The sequence below is a fragment of the Microtus oregoni genome, unplaced genomic scaffold, assembly GCF_018167655.1.
Source record: "Microtus oregoni isolate MIOR12 unplaced genomic scaffold, Mior012 000061F_ref0000440, whole genome shotgun sequence".
NCBI classification, from domain to species: domain Eukaryota; kingdom Metazoa; phylum Chordata; class Mammalia; order Rodentia; family Cricetidae; genus Microtus; species Microtus oregoni.
Genome location: NW_024543871.1, coordinates 5,011,011 through 5,033,475, shown reverse-complemented (window position 1 = coordinate 5,033,475; position 22,465 = coordinate 5,011,011). Strand labels below are relative to the sequence as shown.

The 22,465-nt window shown below is 38.3% G+C and overlaps 1 protein-coding gene across 1 annotated transcript in view; it reads left to right on the top strand.

The window, feature by feature from the left end:
- Positions 1 to 22,465, top strand: part of Tenm1 (teneurin transmembrane protein 1) — a 577,348-nt gene that overhangs the window by 522,120 nt on the left and 32,763 nt on the right. The window contains 1 exon segment of the mRNA XM_041639938.1: positions 20,939 to 21,305. Coding sequence (XP_041495872.1) covers positions 20,939 to 21,305 — 367 coding nt within the window.

The window sequence follows — 22,465 nt, the reverse complement described above, 5'->3', positions numbered from 1 at the left end:
TACTAGAAATGTACAGAAGAGGGTGGAGCTGCAGCATGAATATTTGACTCAACCCGTTAAAAGAACTTACTGTTTCTAAGACTACAAGACAGCAGCATATATGACCAAATGATTTTATAGGGTTCCCACCTTTTGAAACTTTTTAAGCAAATGCTAGATAGAAGTCAGCCAGACCTTACAGTGTGAAAAAGATAAACCAGGTATTCACATAAAGATATTACTACAAAAATATAATCACACTGCTAAAGTTTTATCCACCCTGCATTTCAAAACCAACATGTGTATTTGGAGGCTGCTCATTCATTCCCGGATGCCCAGATCCTAAATAATCACACAGAAATTATATTATTACAATACTGCTTGGCCTATTAGCTCATACTTCTTATTGGCTAGTTCTTATATCTTAAATTAATCTATTTCTATTAATCTCTGTATCACCATGTGGTTGTGGCCAACTGGTAAGATTCCATCCAGTGTCCAGCATCTCTCTCCTGCTGAAACTACGTGGCTTCTCCCTAACTCCACCTACTCTCTCTTTCTCTATCTGCTTGGAATTCCCACCTCACCCTATTCTGCACTGCAATAGACTCAAAGCAACTTCTTTTTTAACCAATGGTATTTCACATACAGAGGGGAATTCCACATCAAACATGTCTCCAATAAGGCAAGTTCCATCCAAGCTATATAGTTAGAGAAATTATTCAATATAGGGTTCTTTTTCTGTTGCTTAGTCTTCAGTACTTTCTTGGAAAAATGGACCCTGAGGAATAAAGTCCTTAATGACAAGTCATACATAATACACTCTAGTAAAATTCTAAGAATAACTGCTACAATTTATTAAGAAATTTAATATTGCTTAATTTTCAATGTAAATGATAACTGTGGTATATAAGGATGCTTTTATGAAAGTATATATTTATATTGTACATATTCCCCAATACTCTCTGTGCTCCTCTTTTTACTCCTCTCCCTACCCTTTAGTCTTTGTTCCTCAACTTCACTACATTCCTTTATATATACATACATACATACATGATTTTATGCATCTATAGAAAGTATAGAAAACACATTTGTCTTTCTGATATTAGCCTAATTTGATAAATATGAGTATCTCCTATTTCATTCCTTTTGCTGCAAATGCCATAACTTCATTCTTCTTTATATACTGAAAATTTCCATTGTCTCTCTCTGTTTGTCTCTGTCTCTGCCTCTGTCTCTGTCTCTCTCTCTCCCTCTCTCTCTTTCTCTGTGTGTGTTGGGGGGAGAGAAAGAGAGAGATACATGTATGTGTGTATATATAGTCTCATTGCTATACACGGTGCCATTTCATCTCCACAACCTAACCATATTTAAAAGGGTGGTTTTATTGTTCATATCAATGGAGGAGAAAACTGGCAGCGGGAAGGACACACAGTATGCTGTGACTATTGAGTTATAAAGTGATAAAATCAAGCTCTGAGCATAAACTTTCAGGCCTCAGGTGTGCATTCTTCCAACTTACACATTTTCAAAATTGGAACTGGTCAAATATCATTCTATTTAGCCAAGAAATGAATGCCACTTGGTTGAGGGCTATGCTGTTTAGTCACAGAACATGTGTTTAGTGACAGTTAGGAAATAGTTTAATAAAATCTAATCATCTTGAGCAATGAAATTTGCTTTGGCAATAAAATCAGCCATTTACTCAAAATCAATATATTTTTAACTAAAATGTGAAGCTCAACAACTCTCAGTACAAACTCTGAAGTATAACTTCCCTTTCTAAGTAGCCAGGCTTTTCACTTCAGGGAATGAATTGATTCTGAAAAGAGTTGGATCTTTATTTTCAGTGCTTCATTTCAGTATTTCTGCTCTGCCCCGCCTCTCCTGCTTAGATACAATGGAAATGGGAATTAGACCAAGAATAACGCTGAGTGCTGAATCTACTACTTTAAGAAAGTCTAATGCTACAAGAAAATTCAACCCAATAACACATAGTACTAATTCCCCATTGCCTATAAGGCACATACTTCAATTTGTTTCCTTTTCCTGGTTGTTTTTAAACATACAATATTTACTTCAAACAAAGTAAATTTCTATTAATAAAATAATAGATTTTAAAACTTTCAGCAAATATACCCCTACTCAATGACAGTTCTTATAGTGACCACCAAGGCAGTTTGAGAATATGTATGCTAATAAGCAAAAAAACACGCATTAAAAAATGACACCTAAGGTTGGATTGATGTTTTTGTTTTCACCATAAAGTCATAATTTTAAAGATTTATCTATGCATTTCTTTTTATTTGCATGTATGTATGTCTGCATGAGTTTATCTATGCCATGTGTGTGTAAGTACCCAAAAAGGTCAGAAGAGAATTTTGAATCCCCTGGAATTGGAGTTACAGTTGTTTTTTATCTGCTCAGTATGGGCACTAAGAACCAAGCCCAAGTCCTCTGCAAGAGCAGTAAGAGCAGGAGCCATTCCTTCAGTCCCCAATATCATATTTTTGACCCATGATGAGATAGCAGAGTACTAAAAGACCTCACCTCTCACTATTTCCTCATCTAATATTGCATAACTGCTTATTTGAATCATCCTACAGTTTTGTATTAGTCTACATCTATACCTTGTCATTTGATTTAGTACACTTTTTTATATTCTGCTAAACATCTAATATGTTCACTATATTTCCCAACCTTGGATCACTTGTGGATCTTATGACTATCTTTAATGTCTTCATCCATACTAAAAGCCCAAGATGCAAGTGTAGGATAACTAGTCTAATTATTAGTTAGGTTATGGGCCATCCATTTGATCTATCTTGTATGGACTATGATGCATACTAGACAAGAAAATCAATACAATAACCTATTTTAAACTTTTTCCCAACAATGAAATCAAAGCAAAATTTGGACTGTACTATATGTGGTAAGGCTAAATATTATTTCAAGAAAATATTATTTCAACAGTCTAGTAGTGCAAAAATAGTTCTGTGTGTAGGTCATATGCAAAATAGGTAGAAAGGCTGCTCATCTCACCGCTGTTTTTCCAACATATGCACAAAAGGATTGTGTAATTCAACTATTCCATAGTATCGGAAACTGTTAGAAGGAAACAAAAATTGCTCCACAAAATCTGTTTGCACTCATATGATCCATAAACACTACTTTCTGATCACAGAATAAGCAGACGACTGTTTTGTAAAAATTAATAGGAGAGTGCTTTTTATTCTGAACCAAGTACACTCCATGAAGTTTATGGGAAACAATCTGATTAGTCTTGAAGTCTGGTCTACGCTTAACCCTCTCTAATCGTCAATCATCCACTAGTTTTCAATAATATTGTACTTAAAAAAGAAGAATAAAACTGATTCAAAAAGTCTATTTGCGAGTTCTTTCTAAAAGGAAATTCCTCCTAGCCAAATGACTAAAAAAAAAAGAAAGAAAGAAAGAGAAAAAGAAAACCTTGAATTCAGAAAAAAAAAGAAAGTTAGGTTTTGTTTTAAAATAAAATTTTTTCACCCATCTTGGACTTTAGTAACTTTGAATCAATACTCTTTGTGGTCATTTTCCTTAACAGAAAAAACAAAGCCTTCCTCATCTCTCTCATCCATCAGCATTATATCTCCTGCCCCAAGCAACAGACCTCTGGCTTCCTCTCTACATAACTGAAAAAGCCATTTTGTCTTGTCCTTAGAATTCTTTTTGCAAGTTGCAAAAAAACTACAACTGGATAGACAGAGAAATATAAAGCATCTTTTTCAAAATCTGCATGCCACTTCTTTTATACAGTAGATTCAGCATTTTCTGTTGTTTTTTAAAATGCATATATAATAACAGTCAAGCATGAAAAGTTACAACAATCTTAGGAGAAAAAAATAAGGGATATGGTAATTTAAGAGGGGAAAGGAACCTCTATTTTTTTCTTTCTTCACCTCTCACTCACCTAATGTCATTGTCTCTCTCTCTCTCCTGCAAACCCTTTCATGTCTAAAGAATGTCCTCCTTCGCCCTGAGTGATGCAGACGATATTGAAACTCAAGTTTTTCAAGGGTTGCTTGCCTTTCTTTGTGCAGTTCCATCACTCTCCCATGTGCACACTGAATGAGAACAGAATTAGACCTCTCGAATGAAGGCCATTATAAGTGAAATTCCCTGCAGGGACTGACTTCCGAGTTTGTGAAGCTCTGTAGGGAATCAAGAAAATCTGAATTATAATAAGTTTGCTTGAATAAAGGGATCTCCCAGGCAAGAAAAGAAAGTTTATTTTAAAAGTTTCTGCCACTAGAGATGAAAATCTCACCACCTCAACTTCCACTACACCCTCTCAATGCTTCAGTAACTGTGAAGTCCATCTCACTGTCAATGCAAGGAAAATGTCTGTGGTGGCCCTATATAATTCAAATAGAGGTGTGTGGGGTGGAAGGACAGTGTAGGCTGCAGGTTAACAGCAAGATATAGAAGATAAAGCTAGCATATCTAAGTTTATGGAAATATATGTCTTAGCTAACAATACCGGTAGGCAGCAGGCACAGAAAGAGATGGTGACAAGACAAACAAGGGACACATGGGGTAGAAAGAAGATATAATAACAGATGAATAAGGCCCAAAGAGTGGGGGAAAAAAGTTATTTTATAGCCCCAGTGTTAATTGCATATACCCTCCGAATTAGGCATGGTTACTTTAAGCAACTGAAATAACCATTTACATAATAATTGTGAAATAATGGGTTGGTTGACATCAAAAGTCCTACCAGCAAACCCTCTAGAGGAATTTTGTGTCTTCTTTCACTTTCGCCATGCCTGGACCATAATACAACAGCAATGTAGCTGCCCAGCAATTGGTTATTCAGGAGCTCAAACATGCACTCAATCAAATTGCCAGCTAGATGGGCATGGAGAAAGAAAGAGACACCTACTTCAATCCCCATAACAATCATATTTTGCTGCCACAGAATATAGTAGCAATCAGAGTCACTTAAATGTCTTATTTCTCAGGCCTACTTATACCATTTTTTAAAATTATTTCCTTAGGATTTCCTAATGGCTTTCCATGTTACTCACTTGCAAATGAAAGATAAGTTCAGCGTCAAGGCAATAAATTGTATTAAGAGTGCTGAATAGCCACTGCTTTTAGTTGCCATTTAGTCGTTTTTAAAAAACTTTCTGAATCATTCGTTCTGCTCTCCTCTGAAACAGTAAAAAAGAAAAGTTCGTTTTTGTCTAGTTCTTGACAATAAGACTATAATTTTGGTGTTAGTATTATATTGTTTTTTTTAACTGACACTAGAATTCTAGAGCTAGTTAATTATTCCTCCTTATGAAGGCTAATTCAATAAATTACCCAACTGTTGATTAAGTGGCCTCTCTTTTTTAAGGGGAAAGCACTTGCTAAAGTATGAAGTGTTTCACAAATATAGAGAGTGATGTAAGATGGTGATGTCAATTACCTTAGAAAACGTTTTCTGCTGATTCATTATATACTTGCTCAAACGGGAGGACACAAGAACAAAATAAGTTTGCAAGGTGGTTATTCTGTTTTATAATATCTGTTGTTGTCCATGTCTGATTTAAATGTATTCCTGGATAATGTTATTTATTGCTTATGCAGCCGAAACCCAGTCTCCTGGCTCTGTCACATGCAGGAAAAAAATAAATAAATAAAAATAAAAACATCCTCTGGAACTGGGAAGGCCAGCCAGACTTTTCTTTAAGCCTTTAGTAGAGGATTCAAGAGACAAATTCAAGTTTTTTTTTGATGACTTCTCCTTCACAGTAAAAGCAGTACAAAGTCAATAAAGCACAGTGGTTAGAAACACAGACTGCCTCATTTCAAATCCTAGATCTATGCTTGATAGATGTCCTTGAAAAAAATTGTTTATCTATAAATGGGAGTGATAATGTGCCTGCCTCATAGGGAGGCTGTAAAGATTCAGTGAGGTCAATATGTATAAATCATTTAACAGAGTGTTTGGCTTACAAATGCTCAATAAAATTCTATACTAGTAATAGGAATAATAGTAACAGTATTTGACCTTGCTTTCCCGATATGAAGATTTGAACTGATAATTTATAGGATTAGAGTAAAAAGAACTAGAAGAAGTTTGGAATTGATTAAGAAATTAGGTAAAACTTCTGATCTGGCCATTTCATGAAAGTAAACCTTTTGCAGAGAAGCAAATATCAGTGGGTGTATTCCATGGGATGTGGCACCAACATGCTCCAGAAACTGATCTTAGCCTGCTTTGACCTTCACAGATGATTTCTTTCTCCTAATACTGACGTGAAGTTCTATCTAGATCACTTAGTGGATACCTGTGATAGTCATTGAATGATGCCCCAAATCCTTCATTTTCTTTCTGCTTCCAAGAACTGATATGCTGATTGCGGAGCTAAGACTAAAATGTACTGTGACTGCGCATACACCTGTGCATTTGGGATTTTTAGATCATCTCCTGTCTCTTTAAACTTGAGAGGTAAAGGCAGTTTATTCAGTTAGTAGCCTGCAGTCACTCCAGATGGACCAATTTTGCCAAAAATCAAATAAATATTAGAGTAGATAACAAAGAAGAGTTTATCTAGGTCAATATAAGAATGCTATCGTGCTCAAACAAAAACAAAATGAAACAGAAAGGCTCCCAGCTAAGTAAAAAATCAAAAGAAGTTTTGAAGCTCGAGCTTCCTCAGGAGAAAGCAGTGCCCTTGGATTTTATGAATCAAGTTTAGTCTGTGAGTCCCTTCACCTACCCGATGACTCTGGTTTGTTATTGTTTTTGCTTTGGGTTTTGGTTTGAGGGGTTGTTTGCTTCAAGATATTCAAGTTCTAAACATGTCTATCGGGATTTTTTTAACCTAATATAAAATGATAAACTGGGAGAAATGTGGCAACAAGATTATCGACAGGTTTCCTTTACATACTTTCTATCTCCAAATAGTTTTAGCTGTACTTTGGGGCCTACATCTCTCAAGTAAACATACTCTCAGTAAACTCTAATAAAAATATCCTGTTATTACAGATATTTGCAGTGATGCCTCCACGTTGAAAGCTCAAGCTTATATGCGAAGCAGAGAACAGCAGGTCCCACACCTTCAAATTCAGCAGATCCAAGCTCTATTGGGCGTCTGCACAGAGGCAAAGGCAGAGTTTTCAGTTGCCTTAAAATAAAAGTCAAGTACCGTGTTCAATGCTATATCGAAAATGTAATTTATCACATAAATAAAACTCCCTCAGCAGTGTCCTCGTTCCCCACAAAGGACAATGGCATGTTAGCTCTTATTAAAACTATTAAGCACCCGAGGAAAAGCATCTCCAAAGTTCAGGAAGAGTCACAAAATGCAGAGCTTGCAAACTACTTTTGAACTGTGCATTTTTTGTCTCTAGGTTTTGTTTGGCATACTCTATGACCTGAGCTGAACCTGAACCTGAACCTGTCTAAGACACAGGAATACCTGTGGGATAAACTCTGTGGCTTGTTTCAAGATGTTTTTAGGACAATATCCCATCATAAGCCACTGGCCTCTTTATGTGTATGACTATCCCTTTCAGTATAGCCCCAAGGGCCTCTTAACTATAGGAAAGGGAACTACATAAATCAACACCAAGCCTTCTTCATCAAATGGCAACACAATCCAAAGATGGTGTTCTACAAAACAAAAGGATCATCTAGTCATGTAAAAGTCAGTGTATTTGGAAATGTGAACAAGGGAACATGTGAAGCATTTACCAACAGGGTATATTTGTTAAGAGGACTTATCCTCAGATACACTCTCTCTTTTTGGGCATGGAATTCATTTGATAAATGACTAGTGTAAGTCTAAAACATTTGGAAAGTTTGATATTCAAGTCTGTCATGTGGTTTATTCCAGTAAATGTTGTAAGATTCCAATTTTTAAGGACAAAAGTCAGTCAAGACTACAAAATACAGCTTTCTCTCTTAGTGTCTACAACATCCATGTGAAAATAAACGGAGATACTTTCTCATAGCCATTTAATTCATCTCTCAGTACACTTCCATTGCCCCAATCCAGGGGAAGACCATTCTGAAGGAATGATTCCAATACCTAACAAGTTAACTATTAAGTGGGAATCTAAAAGAAATATGGTAGTTGATACTCAACACATTACTGTTTTCAAACAAAATTCTGGACACATAGATGTTGTTGTAGATCAACAAAGCACAAAAGCATATGGGTAAATCATATAACCTACTATAAAATTATCCTCAAATATCACAAGAATGAGAAAGTTGTACAGAGTAAGAGCGTTTCAAAAGTGTCAGAAAAGCTCTAGTTAAAGTCATTCACAACAAAATTCCTAACATACAAGTTTATTTTATGTGGGTTTTTGGACTTTAATGGCAATTTTAGTACCTATTACTTTGGCTCAGCCTAGGCCAGCTAATGCATGACTAATAACAAGATAGCCCTTGGTAGTTTTCACTCACTTTTACCAGCATCTTAGCTTATTTTCTGTTGATATGATAAAATACTCTAATATAAACAATTTATAGGGTAAAGATGTTTATTTTAGTTCACAGTTCAAGGATCAGTACATCATGTCAGAGAAATCAAGGCAGCAGGATAGTTGAGCAGCTAACTAGTTGCATTATGTCCACATTTGGAAGAAGAGCTCAGCAAATGCATGCATGCCAGTCCCCAGGTAACTTTCTCTTTTCTACCAGTCCTGGACTCCACACTCAGAGATGGTTCCATCCAAGAATGGGACAGGTCTCACCATATCAGTTAACATAATTAAGGTAATCCCTCACAGACATTTTCAGAGACACTTTTCTCTGGATGATTCTCAATTACGTGAAGTTGACAATTCAGACTAACCATTGCCACTACTTTACTACTACCATTGGCCTACAGCAATGTGTTACTCTTCCTGTATCCTAGTATTTGGGTTCGTACTGTAAATGTTAGTTGAGACCCAGTGAAAAAATAGAAAAGACATAATTATTATAATACTATTTAATACATGGGATGGGCTGCACAGGTGTTACATGAATTATGTAAACTACAGATACCTTCAGGAAATGGCTACCACCTCTAGGCCTGGTAAACAAACAGAAAGGCTTAGGGTTGTTAGAACCTAGAAATGAAGGAGTTTTGTCCCATGGAGGTAGAGCATAGGCTGTTGAGGAAAGGATGCTAGCATTCTCACATTAAGAATGTACTAATAACAATTTTGATGTTGGCACCTATAACAGGGCACGATGACACTGAGTCTCAGACTATGCAAATTAGCTGGAAAGTGCAGCCAGCTATTGCTGCCAGAATGAAGGTCTACTGTTGAGGTGATGTTGACAGGAACAGAAAGCAAACAGGAAAGAACAAGTCCCTTCTCCCTCCTTGAGCCTCCCAGCATACCTTTATTTTCTGTACTGTCAGAATCTATCAAAAACCCAGCTGGCAAAATAGAAAATGTAGAGAGCATAGTCCCAACCCTACTATCACGAAGCAATGTCTTTAAAAGGACGAATTTGGAGATGTGAGACAGTAACTTAATAACCACCGTATTGTGCAATGAGGTGTTAGATTTTCATGTCATTGTTGCGGCTGGAGTCACTCAGATATGCTTACAGTTTGGATAAAACATTAATTAGAGTGGACTGTTTGCCACAGAGGATTTCATCATTACTGAATCTGTAAGAAGCTGTTATTAAAAGACCTCAACCAGAGCAGCTCAATGTGTTGTGAGGGTGATTTTGACTCCCCACTCATTAAAACTCCGGTATTCAATACGCATCACCTATTTTTTTCGCTTTGTTCAGACCGAGCTCTATAATCTGAATGCTTCCTTAGATTATTCTAGGTATGTGGTAAGTGGTCAGGTGGGCAATCTCCAGAGCTTTGGAAACATAAGCTTGAGCTGGGCCATCTGTTGAGTATGTGGAATTTTGTTTTTCACACAGGGAAGTAGTGGGCAAAACCCGGAAGCACATTGAAGCCCTAATGAAAATACAACCAGTAAAATTCTCTTTCTAAATATTCATTAGGCCAGCTGCTGTTATTAATGTCCTTATCATTTGGAAACATTGCAGAGCTCTGATGAGAGAGACAGTCCGTGGAATTCCAGTCTACCTTTAAATGAACTTCAGAGGCGAGCAATCATGAGTTTTGATGTTTCCTCTTCCCATTCAGGGCCATGCCCACTTATATCTTCACATCTCCACGGTGAAATTTTTTAATAGTTTCTTCCTGAAATATTACATCAGCAAGAAGGGTTAGCAGTAGCTACAGAAATGAAAACATAATCTCAGAGTGACTGATCAATGAAATCAGACCATTTCATAAAAGCCGTGCACTCATACTTCTGTCCTATAAATTGCTCTAGGTGCCAAAGGGAATTGGAAGCTTGGCCTATCTTTTTGAGCCAATACTGTAATATTAACAACCGGCAACAGACAAGTTTCTGCAGCTTCTCAGCAGGAAGCAACTGAAGGGTGATTTTAGGGACTTCTTTTTAAGCTCTAGGCTTTTTTGTGCAAGCAAAACCTTGGTACTCAGGAAGGCAAGAGTTCCATCCCCTGCACAAAGACACACCGTGATCTCTTCACTCAACTATCACAGAACTTACTCTTGCTACCTATCCTCATGAAACTGTGCATTTTCTAAGACTGTTGTCTGCTTGACCCTCCTTCAGCCAGTCTGTCCCCCACAGTGATGAATATGCAGTAGATATTTACTAAGTAGATGTAAAAGTAAAATGGAGACTCAAAAGAGAAAACAGTAAAGCTTCCATGTTCCTCTCCCTGCTTCTACAAGTGCAGAAAGGGTTAATTTCTTTGACTGCAATGATAAAAACCTAAGATACAACAGACATAAATAGTAAATTGGCAAGTAGCATCATGTAAGTAGCATCATGTACAATAAGTTCTTCTTACAATAACAATCGAATTTACAAACAAATTAGCTGTGGAGTCTGAAGGACATTCTGTAGTTTTCACACTAGGCCTTCATCTCCCGCTGATAGATGACTTTGACTGTAAATTGAAAAGTGGAAGTGATTCAAAATTCTGTGTTTTCACAAGTGCCATTTCCAAAATTGAGGCTTCAGAAAGGAGATGCCAGAAAGTGTCAACGGAAACTCAGAGCAATTATGCCTGTTATTAAGATGAGGTAGTGGCAATAACACGGCAGACTCATAGAGAATATGTATGTGTCGATTGTTCTTAGGGAGCCTGTATGAACAAACTTTTACAGCACCCATCAGACTTTGGGTCTCCAGTGGTAGTGTGAATTTTCAGGCTCTCCAACAGTATGCTTTTGGACAGGGATTGTGGACCCAAGAGCCATCTTAGAAGAGATGTGTGTTTTTTCTCTTAATGAGCTTAAATGAAACCCCTATATTAAAAGAAGGGCTTCTTTCACTGCTTCTTTCCTCCAGAATAATCATCCCCCAAGATTTTTGGTCTCTGGACTCCTTTGTGGTACTAAAAACTGTTGATATCTTCAAATATATCCTCCCTGAGCCTTAATTGATTTGTAGATATATCAGTTGGAACTGGGCTCCACGAGTCTGAATTTTGATTGGTTGAAGTTTTCTGCAATCACCTTTATCTGTTGCAATAATTTTTTTATGAGAGAAGATAACTATACTTATCTGGAGAATAGGAAAAATATTTAGAATGTAGTTAGGTATTATGCTGGTTTAGTAAAGTAGCAGTTGTAGATTTTTATTCAAGATCCATGATTCATAAGTCCTTGATAGTTGACTAGGTTCCAGGACCAGGAATGATTTCCCTCATTTTCAATGGGTCTTGAACCAATTAGAGAGCAGTTGGTTACTACCAAGGTATGCATACCACTATTGCACCACTAGGGTTATTGTGTCATACCAGCTATTGTGATTCATTGATATCATAGCTGAGTAGGACTGTTAGTTGCTTCATACTTTAGAAGATTACAAACTATTTTTGCTGTGCTAATTACAGTTCAGTGACTACAGGCAACAATTAAGCAATCTTACATTTCAAAAGGCTAGAAGACAGGATTTTGAAAACTTTTACCATAGAAAAAGAAAGGTTCTGGAGGAGATAAATATATTTAATTTGATGTAAACATTATAGAATATATACATATATCAAAACTTTGCATGGTACTTCACTAACATGAGTAATTTTTAGGGCTTTTTTATGTACCAGTTAAAAGAAACAATTCTAAAACACTGACATAATTGTATTTCCCAAATTTATCAAAATATTAATTTAGTTTAATTTATATATTTATATATACTGTGGGATAATGCTTTTGTACACTACAAAGATTTGTCACTCATATTGGCTTAATAAAACGCTTATTGGCCAGTAGCCAGGCAGGATGTATACACAGGACAATAAGACTAAGAGAATTCTGAGAAGAAGAAAGGCAGAGGAAGCAAGATGAGAATGCCTTATTGAGAAAAGATACCAAGCCACATGACTAAACATAGATAAGAATTATGGGTTAATTTAAGTTGTAAGAGCTAGCTAATAATGCACCTGAGAGTTGAGGCAGAACAGTTTATAGTTGATATAAGCCTTTCTGTGTTTCTTTGGGTCTGAATGGCTGCAGGACCAGGCAAGACAGAAATTTGTCTACAAATTTACCTTAATTTTGTAAAAACAGGGGATTTATCTAAAAAGGAAACATTAGAACATTTTTATGACAGTGTATCTCTAATGGTATAATCAGTAGCCCCAGTCAAAATGAAAAGCTAACAACTAGAGTATCATATTCATTTTGATGATATTCCATTGAGAATAACAGAAACCCTCAATACAACAGAAGTGCAAACAAGATAGTGGGCAGAATAGATATTATTGAGGATTGAGGTGGAAGCCCCACAGATCCAACCAGGATCCAAGCTCCTACATTACTACTGCCTGAGCACATGACTTTTATTTCTTAGCAATGTCATGGTCCAAGAAGTTGGGCAAAACCTTCAGCATCCATGTATCCCAAAGATAGCTAAGACCAAATAAAGCTGCTTCCAACTCAATTAGCTCTCCATTGAGAAATCTTTATAGCATACACTTGTTAGTCTAGATGAGTCCACACTTCCACTTACACACTGTCTGAAAATAATGTTTTGTTCTAAATAGCAATGTGTATTACATAATAATGGAGGTTGGCCATTAAGGAGGACAAATTGAATGAATTATGGGGTAGGTATGGAACTGGAAGTTTCTTACACAGGAATATCAATAGGCACATGTTTGAGATTTCATATTGACCTATCTGAGCATCTTCAAATTTATAAGGGGGAGAAATTCCACCTCGAAAAATTTTGGTTTGCCCATATTGCAAAGAAAGATGGCACTTAAAAGAATAACGTCTCTAAATGGCCTTGCTTATTTGAAAAGGAAATGTCAAGACTACTACTTAGGGATGATTGTTCCATTTGTGCAGGGTATAGGGGGTATTTATGTTTTCCTTTGCTTTCTTTCACTCACTTCAATATTAATTTAGGAACACTGAGGTATATACAGTTTAGCCTATGTGCTCTGTAGTAGACGAATTCTAAAGATTAGTCTAATTGTAAGTCGTCATTAGACTGACACTATCTATTCATTTTCAATGAATACTGAACTTAAATTTCCAGTTTTCTCATGGGTTCTCATTGGACAACCCAGACCATGGGGATACTTTTGAGCAAGGGTTAAGAGATTCCTCAAAGTGTCCAGCCATTCTGGCAAGCTACAGAATGTGGATCTGAGATAATGCAAAATAGTTTACTTATCGAAAAGGTCACAGAATCTTGATATGTTTCACCTTCTAATAATTTCTATTATTTAAAAGCAAAATCAGTAAGAAAAGCCACTCTTACAGGTGTCATCATGATTTCCAAGTGAAAAAGAAAAAAAAACTTTCTCCAGGCAACATTTCCCTTCTTCTATAAATTGGAAGATGCTCAGACAGTGTCTGTGTCAAGAAACGAGACTGCCATTTGAAAACTGACAAAAAGTGATCCTAACAATCTGGCGTTGTTGACTTTTAGAAGCATGGGGACATCTAACATAGTGCTGGCAGAACACCTGGGTACAGAGCATGCAGCCCCATCACTACATTGTCCCCAGGGCTGGCATACCTCAAAGGAGATAATCATACACTTACTGAAAAGTCCTACTGAAGAAGCCTTAGAGCTCAAGGTCAAGCAGTCACTTGTTAAATGAGCCACAGAGCTCTGAGTAGACTAAAGGAGGGAGATCAGAAGTTGTGTCTAGGATGGAAGGCAGGACGTTCTACAAAATGGCTAGTTTTCTCTAACCTTATGGAACTTTGGGGAAAGAACTTGCTAGCAATTGGTGGTGATTATAGAACACTGTAATAATCATGGTTTATCTTTGAGGCATTTCCACCATAGTTAACTTCTTAAAGTGACTGGAGTGGAAAAGGAATAACTGATTGCTCTATGCCAATGGAAACCCCTTGTATTTACAGATAGATAGAACAAATGATGTCAACAAAAGACTATAATCTCCATGAGGGGAGGAATCCACTCTCTTCTTTAGAACTGGTTTCTTAATATGTCGCATAGTGTGAAAGATAAAACTAATAGGCTTTTAATTGACAGAGAAAGGAAATTAATTTAACATGTTCTGTCCTTGATACTGGGCCAAAAGTACTGTTATAAATACCAAGGTGGCCCAAGTAATAAACCAAACTATTAGCCAGGGAATTAGCTGAATATTATCCCAAAATAAGTCAAAGATTTCTTGGAGGTTTTATTGTTTTGAGAAATCCCTGAGGAATAGAGCAAACGAGTGAGTGCCTGGTGATATGGAATCACTGGAAGTCTTTAAAGAATATGCCCATGTTCTTAAACTTAAGAGTTCACAGGATGTCCAGGGAGGAGAACATTGCAATAGTTGGAGAGAGACAAGAAGATTCACAGGCAGGGGTGGGTTTCCCTAACCACTGCACAGCTTGTCCTCAGATCCAGATTAGCTATTCTTTTCCTCTTCCTATGTATTAGGTGCTCTAGTGAAGTACAATGTTTGTGTTTTCGTTGAATTCTTACAAATTTTGGAAGTATTATTTGACTCATTTTCTATGGGAGAAGACTGAAATGTTTGTGTTAGTTGATTCGCTGAAGACACAGCAGTAGCAAATTCTATCATTTAAAATTTTGATCCAAAATGTTTCAATAGCAGAGACTGAGCTGCTAATCACTTCACTCCACTACATCTTAGCATATCCTCTATGGAGAAAGTACATAACTGTTGCGAATTCTCACAAATTCTTCTGCATCTGAAAGAGAAGCAGTATTTCAGGCTCCGAGTGCCAGGAAGATAGAGTCTCCTTATGATTAGATGAGAGAACGAATAAATGAATGCATGGAATGATAAGTGGGTCGTCTCTGGATTGATTATCCTGTAGCTAGTCTTTTCCCCCAACTGTCCCCCGAACTTCACCCTACATAATGTTTCTGAAGTATTAAACTGACCTTGTCAGCTATCGACTTTAAAGATCCTCATTCTCTCTTTGCCATCTACAGCTTAAGGCTAAAAGTCTTAGAATACATATCCTTCTAAAGCTTAGTCCAGTAGTTCTCAATAAAGGATGGTTTTGTTCTTCAGGGAACATACATTTTGTTGTTATTAATGGAAGTAAAGATGCTGCTGACATATATGATACAAAGATGCTAAACATTCTCTGCAAACACATGGTGCTGACCCCAGCTTGAAAATGTCTCTCATTATAAACCTGAGCCTATCCCTTCACAAACATTTAGAATGTCGTTTACCAAAAGTAGCTACCCTGTATTATAGCTGAGAGACCCCAGTCCATAGTCCCCACACTCCCATATGACTTCATGCTTCTTTATTTGTATTCATCTTCCCTATGCTGAGATCATTCTTGATCCTTAGTACCTTTGTTCCTTCTTGCAAGTTAATTCTAATTTTCACTTCTAAAAATCTTGCTGGAACTCCCACTTCTGTGGACCCATATCAATCTCAGCATGCATTTAGAATGACATTGACCTGTACTATACTGAATGATATATTTCTATATCTGCCTTCCATCTCTTAACTATGAACTAAGGAAGGACAGAAACATGGTAAATTGGGAATAAAAATTATTGTTCTCAGATAATTATATTCTAAAGTATATAAAGTGCTAATCCATACTAAGTACCTGATACTTATGAAGGAGTCAATAAATAATATTTCTATTAATGACCCAGGCTAGTGCTTCTCTGGCTTTGTGAATGCTATAGACCAATTCAAAGAAATGGGCAGAACTGCACATTCATACTTAAGAAATGGTTCAATTTAAAGAAAAATATTAGGTCTACTCTAGTATAGTTGTCACAGAGCTGAATCAAAATCCATGAAAATCTTATATGGAAAACTGAAGCTTAAGAACATGTTGAAAAGAAACTACATGAAATCATTTTGATACCACCTAGTACCCTCTACCATGTGTCAGGCACCAGGATAAGCACCACGTATCACCACATATCATTTAATCTATAGAAGTAAAAAAATAAATATTTCATGTATATGCACATTCAAACACAAAGATATATGATCATTAACCTATTTTCCTTGATACAGATGAAAAAATCAGAGCTGCATAAAAGATACCCTAGTTTTCCTACTATTACACAGAACCCTGGGTGGGAACCCTGAGTCAGACTGATAGAGGGAAGCCAAGTATTTAACTAATGCTCTATGTCTTCTTCATTGCACAGTTAGTCTTGCAACTGAAGGCATTTTGAACTTTGTATAATCAAAGGGCTCATGTTTAGAATTTGCTTTTACACACAGGTTTTTCTCTGTAGGATCCTGCTGTCTTCTACACTGATAGTGAGGTCAAAATTAGCTAGAACTTTAAGTCAGTCACAGGACTGGTTGACCTGAGAGTCAACTCCCTTCAAGGCAAGTTTTCAATTAGCAGAGGAAGACAGCACTGTCAAGTGCTGACATCCCAACCCAGAGCTCCTTTCTGCTCAGGGTTATTTCTCAGGGAAGGTTGTTGAGGGATGGGTACATTCCACCAGCTAGAGGCTATGCCAGTGACCTTTAATGCTAGTTTAGCTTAAACACATTTTGACATTTTGAAAAAAATTAGTATATTTTTACAAGGTGGGGCAAGCACCACAAATTAGACCTAATGGTTTGCCTGTAGGCTGGATCAGCAGAGTCGACAGAGCCTTCGCTGCTGCTCTTGGGGGCTCTTCTGAGTCCCATTCTAAAACAAAAAAAAATTTCTGCTACCACATGCAACCCCCCCACACACGCTTTAAAAAATCACAGTTGTATAAATGGCAGCAGCTTCTGGAAGTTAACCTTAGATCCATTTCAGTAGGACAGAGTTGTGGGCTCTCTCCACAATTAATAGATACTTGTTCCACCAGCCAGAATCAGCTCAAAAACATCACTACATTTGTTGGGTGGGGTGGCGAGGCTCTGTTTTTACTGTGTGGGTGTAAAGCACTAGTTCCTTGAAAAATTACCTGGAAATGGACACAATTAACATAAGAATGGCATAAGAGGAACTGACAACCTAAAAGCAGTGAAAAGGTCCGTCCTCTAAAACAATGGCCCCTCGACTACTAAGTAGGCACACATCTTTCATCTGAGCAGATCTCACAGACAAGCTGCCCCACCGAATCAAATGGGAATTAAAGGGATACTATGTAGCTGGCATACAAAGTGTCTCAAAAGCACAAAGGCCACTTTCGTCACAGAAAACTGCCAGAGGGTAGCTCATTTGATGGGAAAGAAAACAGACAGACACGATGTCTGGTGTATTTTTGAGGCAATATTAAATCTAATAAACATGACACCAATAGTATCGGCTTAAATCGGGTTGCGAGAGTTGGAGAATTTCAGAGCTTGTTTTCTCACCGCCAGCTTTTATCTCAGAGGCAGCCTTGATAGCTGAGAACAGAGTCTAAAATATGTTCCTTCCATAGCTTCTGCCAGGTGTGTGCCATTCCTGGGCCTCGGTCCTGGCTCTGGCTCCCTGAGTGGGGATAATTAGAACGTCATTTCAGCCAGCTTTGTTTTTTCTGGGTCACCGACTTCAGACTCGATCAAAATAGGAGTGTTGTACTGAAATCAATTCATTTCCTCTTCCTCAGCCAGCCCTGACTTATTTCCTAGGGGACCATGTTCCATAGGAATAGAGCACACGGACAGCTTCAGGACAAGTTTGATAGTGTATATAGAGGTCCAAGGTGGGGGCACAGGGTGAAGGGAGAGCCAACCGTCCACAGTAGCAGCAGCGGCAACGGCAGTGGCAGCAGGCACTCACTCTGTCTCTCTGTGGCAGCACAGTGACACGCAAAGGCCTCAGATAGACATGCTGAGGAACACTTCACCACAAACTGTTCTGGGAGCTGTGGCTGCTGGTGGTTAATGATTATCCAATGTCCTCAGTCCGAAAGGCTTTGTAGAACATGCATAATACAAGCTGAGCTTTATACCCCATTAGCACACAAATTCCTAGCTGCCCAGAGGCATATGGTTACTGACCAGAGAAGGGCAGCATTTGTAGAGGTGGAAGTAGAGGGCACAGAAAGCTGTGGGGACACAGTGAGGTTGCTGTGCATTTGGGGGACACTCAGACTTGGGGGCAAAGGGCCTCGTGTGGTATAACAAGGAGAAGGCAAAGGCAACCTTTGCTTTCCTCACAGCACCACCCTTAGAGGGTACAAGTAAAAAAATAAGTTCTTATCTCAGACATCAGATCGGGCCTTTTCCCACTTTATTAATCATTATTCATAAGGTCTCTTTCAGCTGAGGAAGTAGTGGGCGTCAAAATGCAGTGAACGTCCATATCTGCTTTCCAAACGTTCTGATTCCGTGAGAAAAATAAAGACTTCCCTCGGCTTCCCTGCAAAGCTGAAAAGCTTAGTTACGTTACTTTCACTATTTTAGTCCTGAATGAGATTTATTTTTCTGCCTTTGTCTAGCTGGAAAGGAGAGAAATGGATAGTAATGAGTGGTCATGTGGGAAGTGCTATATGCAGCAGAGTTCTCCGTGAAGTGCCTAGGGATAAGCAGTCACCATCGGGAAATGTCAGGGCAGGCACTGAGCCAACTCATGTCCAGAAAAGAACTACAGTGAAATCATGTTTACTTAGCTTATCCTCAGCATCTAGCAGAGCCCTTGGACAGGGCACACTAGACACACACGTGCACATGCGTTCGCGCGCGTACACACACACACACACACACACACACACACTGTTTTACTCTTCTCAAACACCTCTGTACTCTCTATACCCTATATTGCCTTCCTAGTTTATATAGCATGATTCCTTACCTAGCCTAATGCAGAAGCCACCAAACTGGCTGGTCTCACCTCTGCCTCCCACATTGTCTCTAGAGCGGGCAGTAAGATCCATCTGAAACACAAGTAGGACTATGCCATCTGCCTACTTAAAGCTCTTCAATGACTACCCCAGTCACAAAAACAAAACTGATATGTGCTTCCTTTCATTACCTGGTATATTTATTGAGCAGAGATGCCACAAAAAAATAGCAAAGTTCAGGTGTCTTCAATAACAAAATTTATTTTCTCAAATCTTTGGCCACTGGAAACCAAAAACACAGACGTTGGCTTCTCCTAAGACCTCTCTTGTTCACATTCAGATGGCCATCTTCTTGCTATATCCACATAGAGACAACCCCTAAGTGTGTGCAGTCTCCATTTTCATAATCACACTTACAGTTTGGAGAGGTCTCCACTCTTACCATCTTAACTATCCTAATTTATTCTTTAGATACCCTAGCTCCAAACACAGTCACATTGAAGGTTAGTGCCATGAGACCTAACTTTGAAAAGGACAGGATTTACTCTGCAACATCTAGTCACTCTCTACCTCCTGGTGGGCATCATTTTCTTAGTTTCACGCACTGAAACTATATTAACCTTACTGAAATATTTATTATACTCGAGATGAGTCATGCCGTCTCTGATGTTTGGGCTTTTACCCTTGCTATTTGCTCTGCCCAAATGGTCCTTTACCTACGCTGCTCTTCTCTACTGGTCACTTCGCCCTTGGTTTACACACCGTCATATCTATTAATATCCCGCCTCTATATCTATGTGAAGTCCTCTCATGCCCTTTCTATTGCTTCCTTCTCACAACATGGAGAGTAATCGCTAATAGTGCTTTCAAGGGCCCTACCAGACCAAACAGTTCCTTAAGGGCATAGGTTTATGTGTCGGAAAACTGTATTTTAATCCCTAAAGCTTAGTACAAGGCTTAGTACAGAGAATGTTCTCATCAACAATTCGGGGAAATCAGAAACCAACCTGTTTCTTCACCAAGTTTGAGGACCCAAGAACTAAACAAGACCCAGCTAAGTGAGAAGTATGTTCCCACCTAGGACTCCAGATCAATAGCTAGCAGACTATACCTGCATAATATACGAGATGGATCTTAGGCCTATGCTAATGGCAGGCCCTGACCAAAAGGCTGTTGATTGGGTAAAAAGCTGGTTTCCCCAGGGCTTCATTGTCACACAATCTTTATGACTTTGCTTTTCTAAGCATATACAAGACAATAAAAGAATTGTGTGTGTGTGTGTGTGTGTGCGTGCGTGTGGCGTGTGTTAATCCAGAGGTCCTACAGAAATAACCTTCAAAATCATCTAGAGATCTGTAAAAACACAGACGGTTGGGTCCCTGTTCTCAGGGATTATGGTACAATGTGCCTAGGATAGAGCCTCAAAGTTTGCATCAAGTGATGTTATGGTTGTCAGTTCCAGAGACCACACTCTGAATTCCACTTATCTAGAAGATACTTTGGGATTATGGAAAACAATTCATATTGTGTTGAAAATAGCACAAATGATAAATATATCCATCCTTCATTATCAAACAGCATCAATGCTGCTGAAATCAGTAATAGTACAGAAACAATAAGCTATTTATTACTCGTATGGTAAAATTGTCTCTGGAACGATGTGGTAACTTAGTGGCATGTGTTCTGTTTGTTCTTTTTGTAGGTGCGATTAGAGTGGCCAACCGACCTCACAGTCAATCCCATGGACAACTCATTGTATGTTCTGGATAACAACATCGTGCTGCAGATTTCTGAGAACAGGCGTGTGCGGAATATCGCAGGGCGTCCCATTCACTGCCAGGTGCCCGGCATCGATCATTTCTTGGTCAGCAAAGTAGCAATTCACTCCACTCTGGAGTCAGCCAGGGCCATCAGCGTCTCCCACAGCGGGTTGCTCTTCATCGCTGAAACAGACAAGAGGAAAGTGAACCGCATTCAGCAAGTAACCACCAATGGGGAGATCTCCATCATAGCCGGCGCCCCCACTGACTGCGACTGCAAAATTGATCCCAACTGTGACTGTTTTTCAGGTATGACCTTTTTAGCAATTCACCAGCTGACCCTCTCTGTTTTCAAAAGCAAAACCGGCATCAGAAAAGCCTAAAGGAAAACAAAAAGGAATTCGTATAAACAACTGTGTGGGCTCACGGAGAAAGCAATGTATTGGGAGTTAGCGCTGACAGCTGACTGAGTGACCCAGAAAAGCCATAAAACCTTTTCACAATCCATCTGCCTTACTTGTTACATAGAGATAAGTATATTTCTCCATCATGTCACCTTGCTGTTCTTGGGGAAAACAGACATAATAACTTTCCAGAGTCTCAAAAAAGTTAACATCATACAAATTTAAGATCGTGCCGTTATTTGTGCTTTAGAGAAAGGAAAATAGGTTGAAAAACATATTTACTGATTTTATTAAGCCACTTGCCCAAAGTGACTGCCTTCCAGATGGAAAGCATGCTCTATTAGAGGGTTGAAAGGACCCCAAGCAGACTGCTGTGAGCATGTACGGGCAAAATTAAATTCCCCAATTGCAAATTCTTATGGCATCAGTCGCCTGTGTTACTTGATGTTAAAAGCTCTGAAATTCCATAAACAATGGTGCCCTTTTAGCTGAAATGGGAGAGGAAAAGACGAGCCTTTTCCACAAACATGAAATAGTTATTTCTGATAGCAAACAGAGCTCTAAATGTCAACAGTTCTGTTCATGTCTGAGGAGTGGAAGTCCCTCCCCGCTACATGCAAACCTATTAAGCTACTCACCCAGGACTGAATAGCCCTCATAAGTTTTGTGTTTCCTTGAGAAGAATCCAGAATCAGTAAGTTGTTCAATATGACTTTGTTCAATATTTCCTGTATTTTCCTGGACAATGAGATTTATAGATGTTTTAGTAATTTATATATTTTATTCAAGGTGTATCTGCTATTTATGTCAGTTACCAGCTTTGGTATTTGGAATGATTGTTATACTTACAGACTTAGCATATTTTGACAATGGAACAAAGGAAATTAATAGAGGAAATGACTTCTAAGCATAGTAGGACCAGAAGATTCTAAAACAAATCCTGCAAATAGCAACAGGAAAGAAACTTACAAACTGGCAGGCAAATTTGGTGTGGCTATCGTTATTTGCTGTGCCTTGCAATACAATAGGTTCTGAACAGCAGGATTTAGGAATTAACAGAATTGG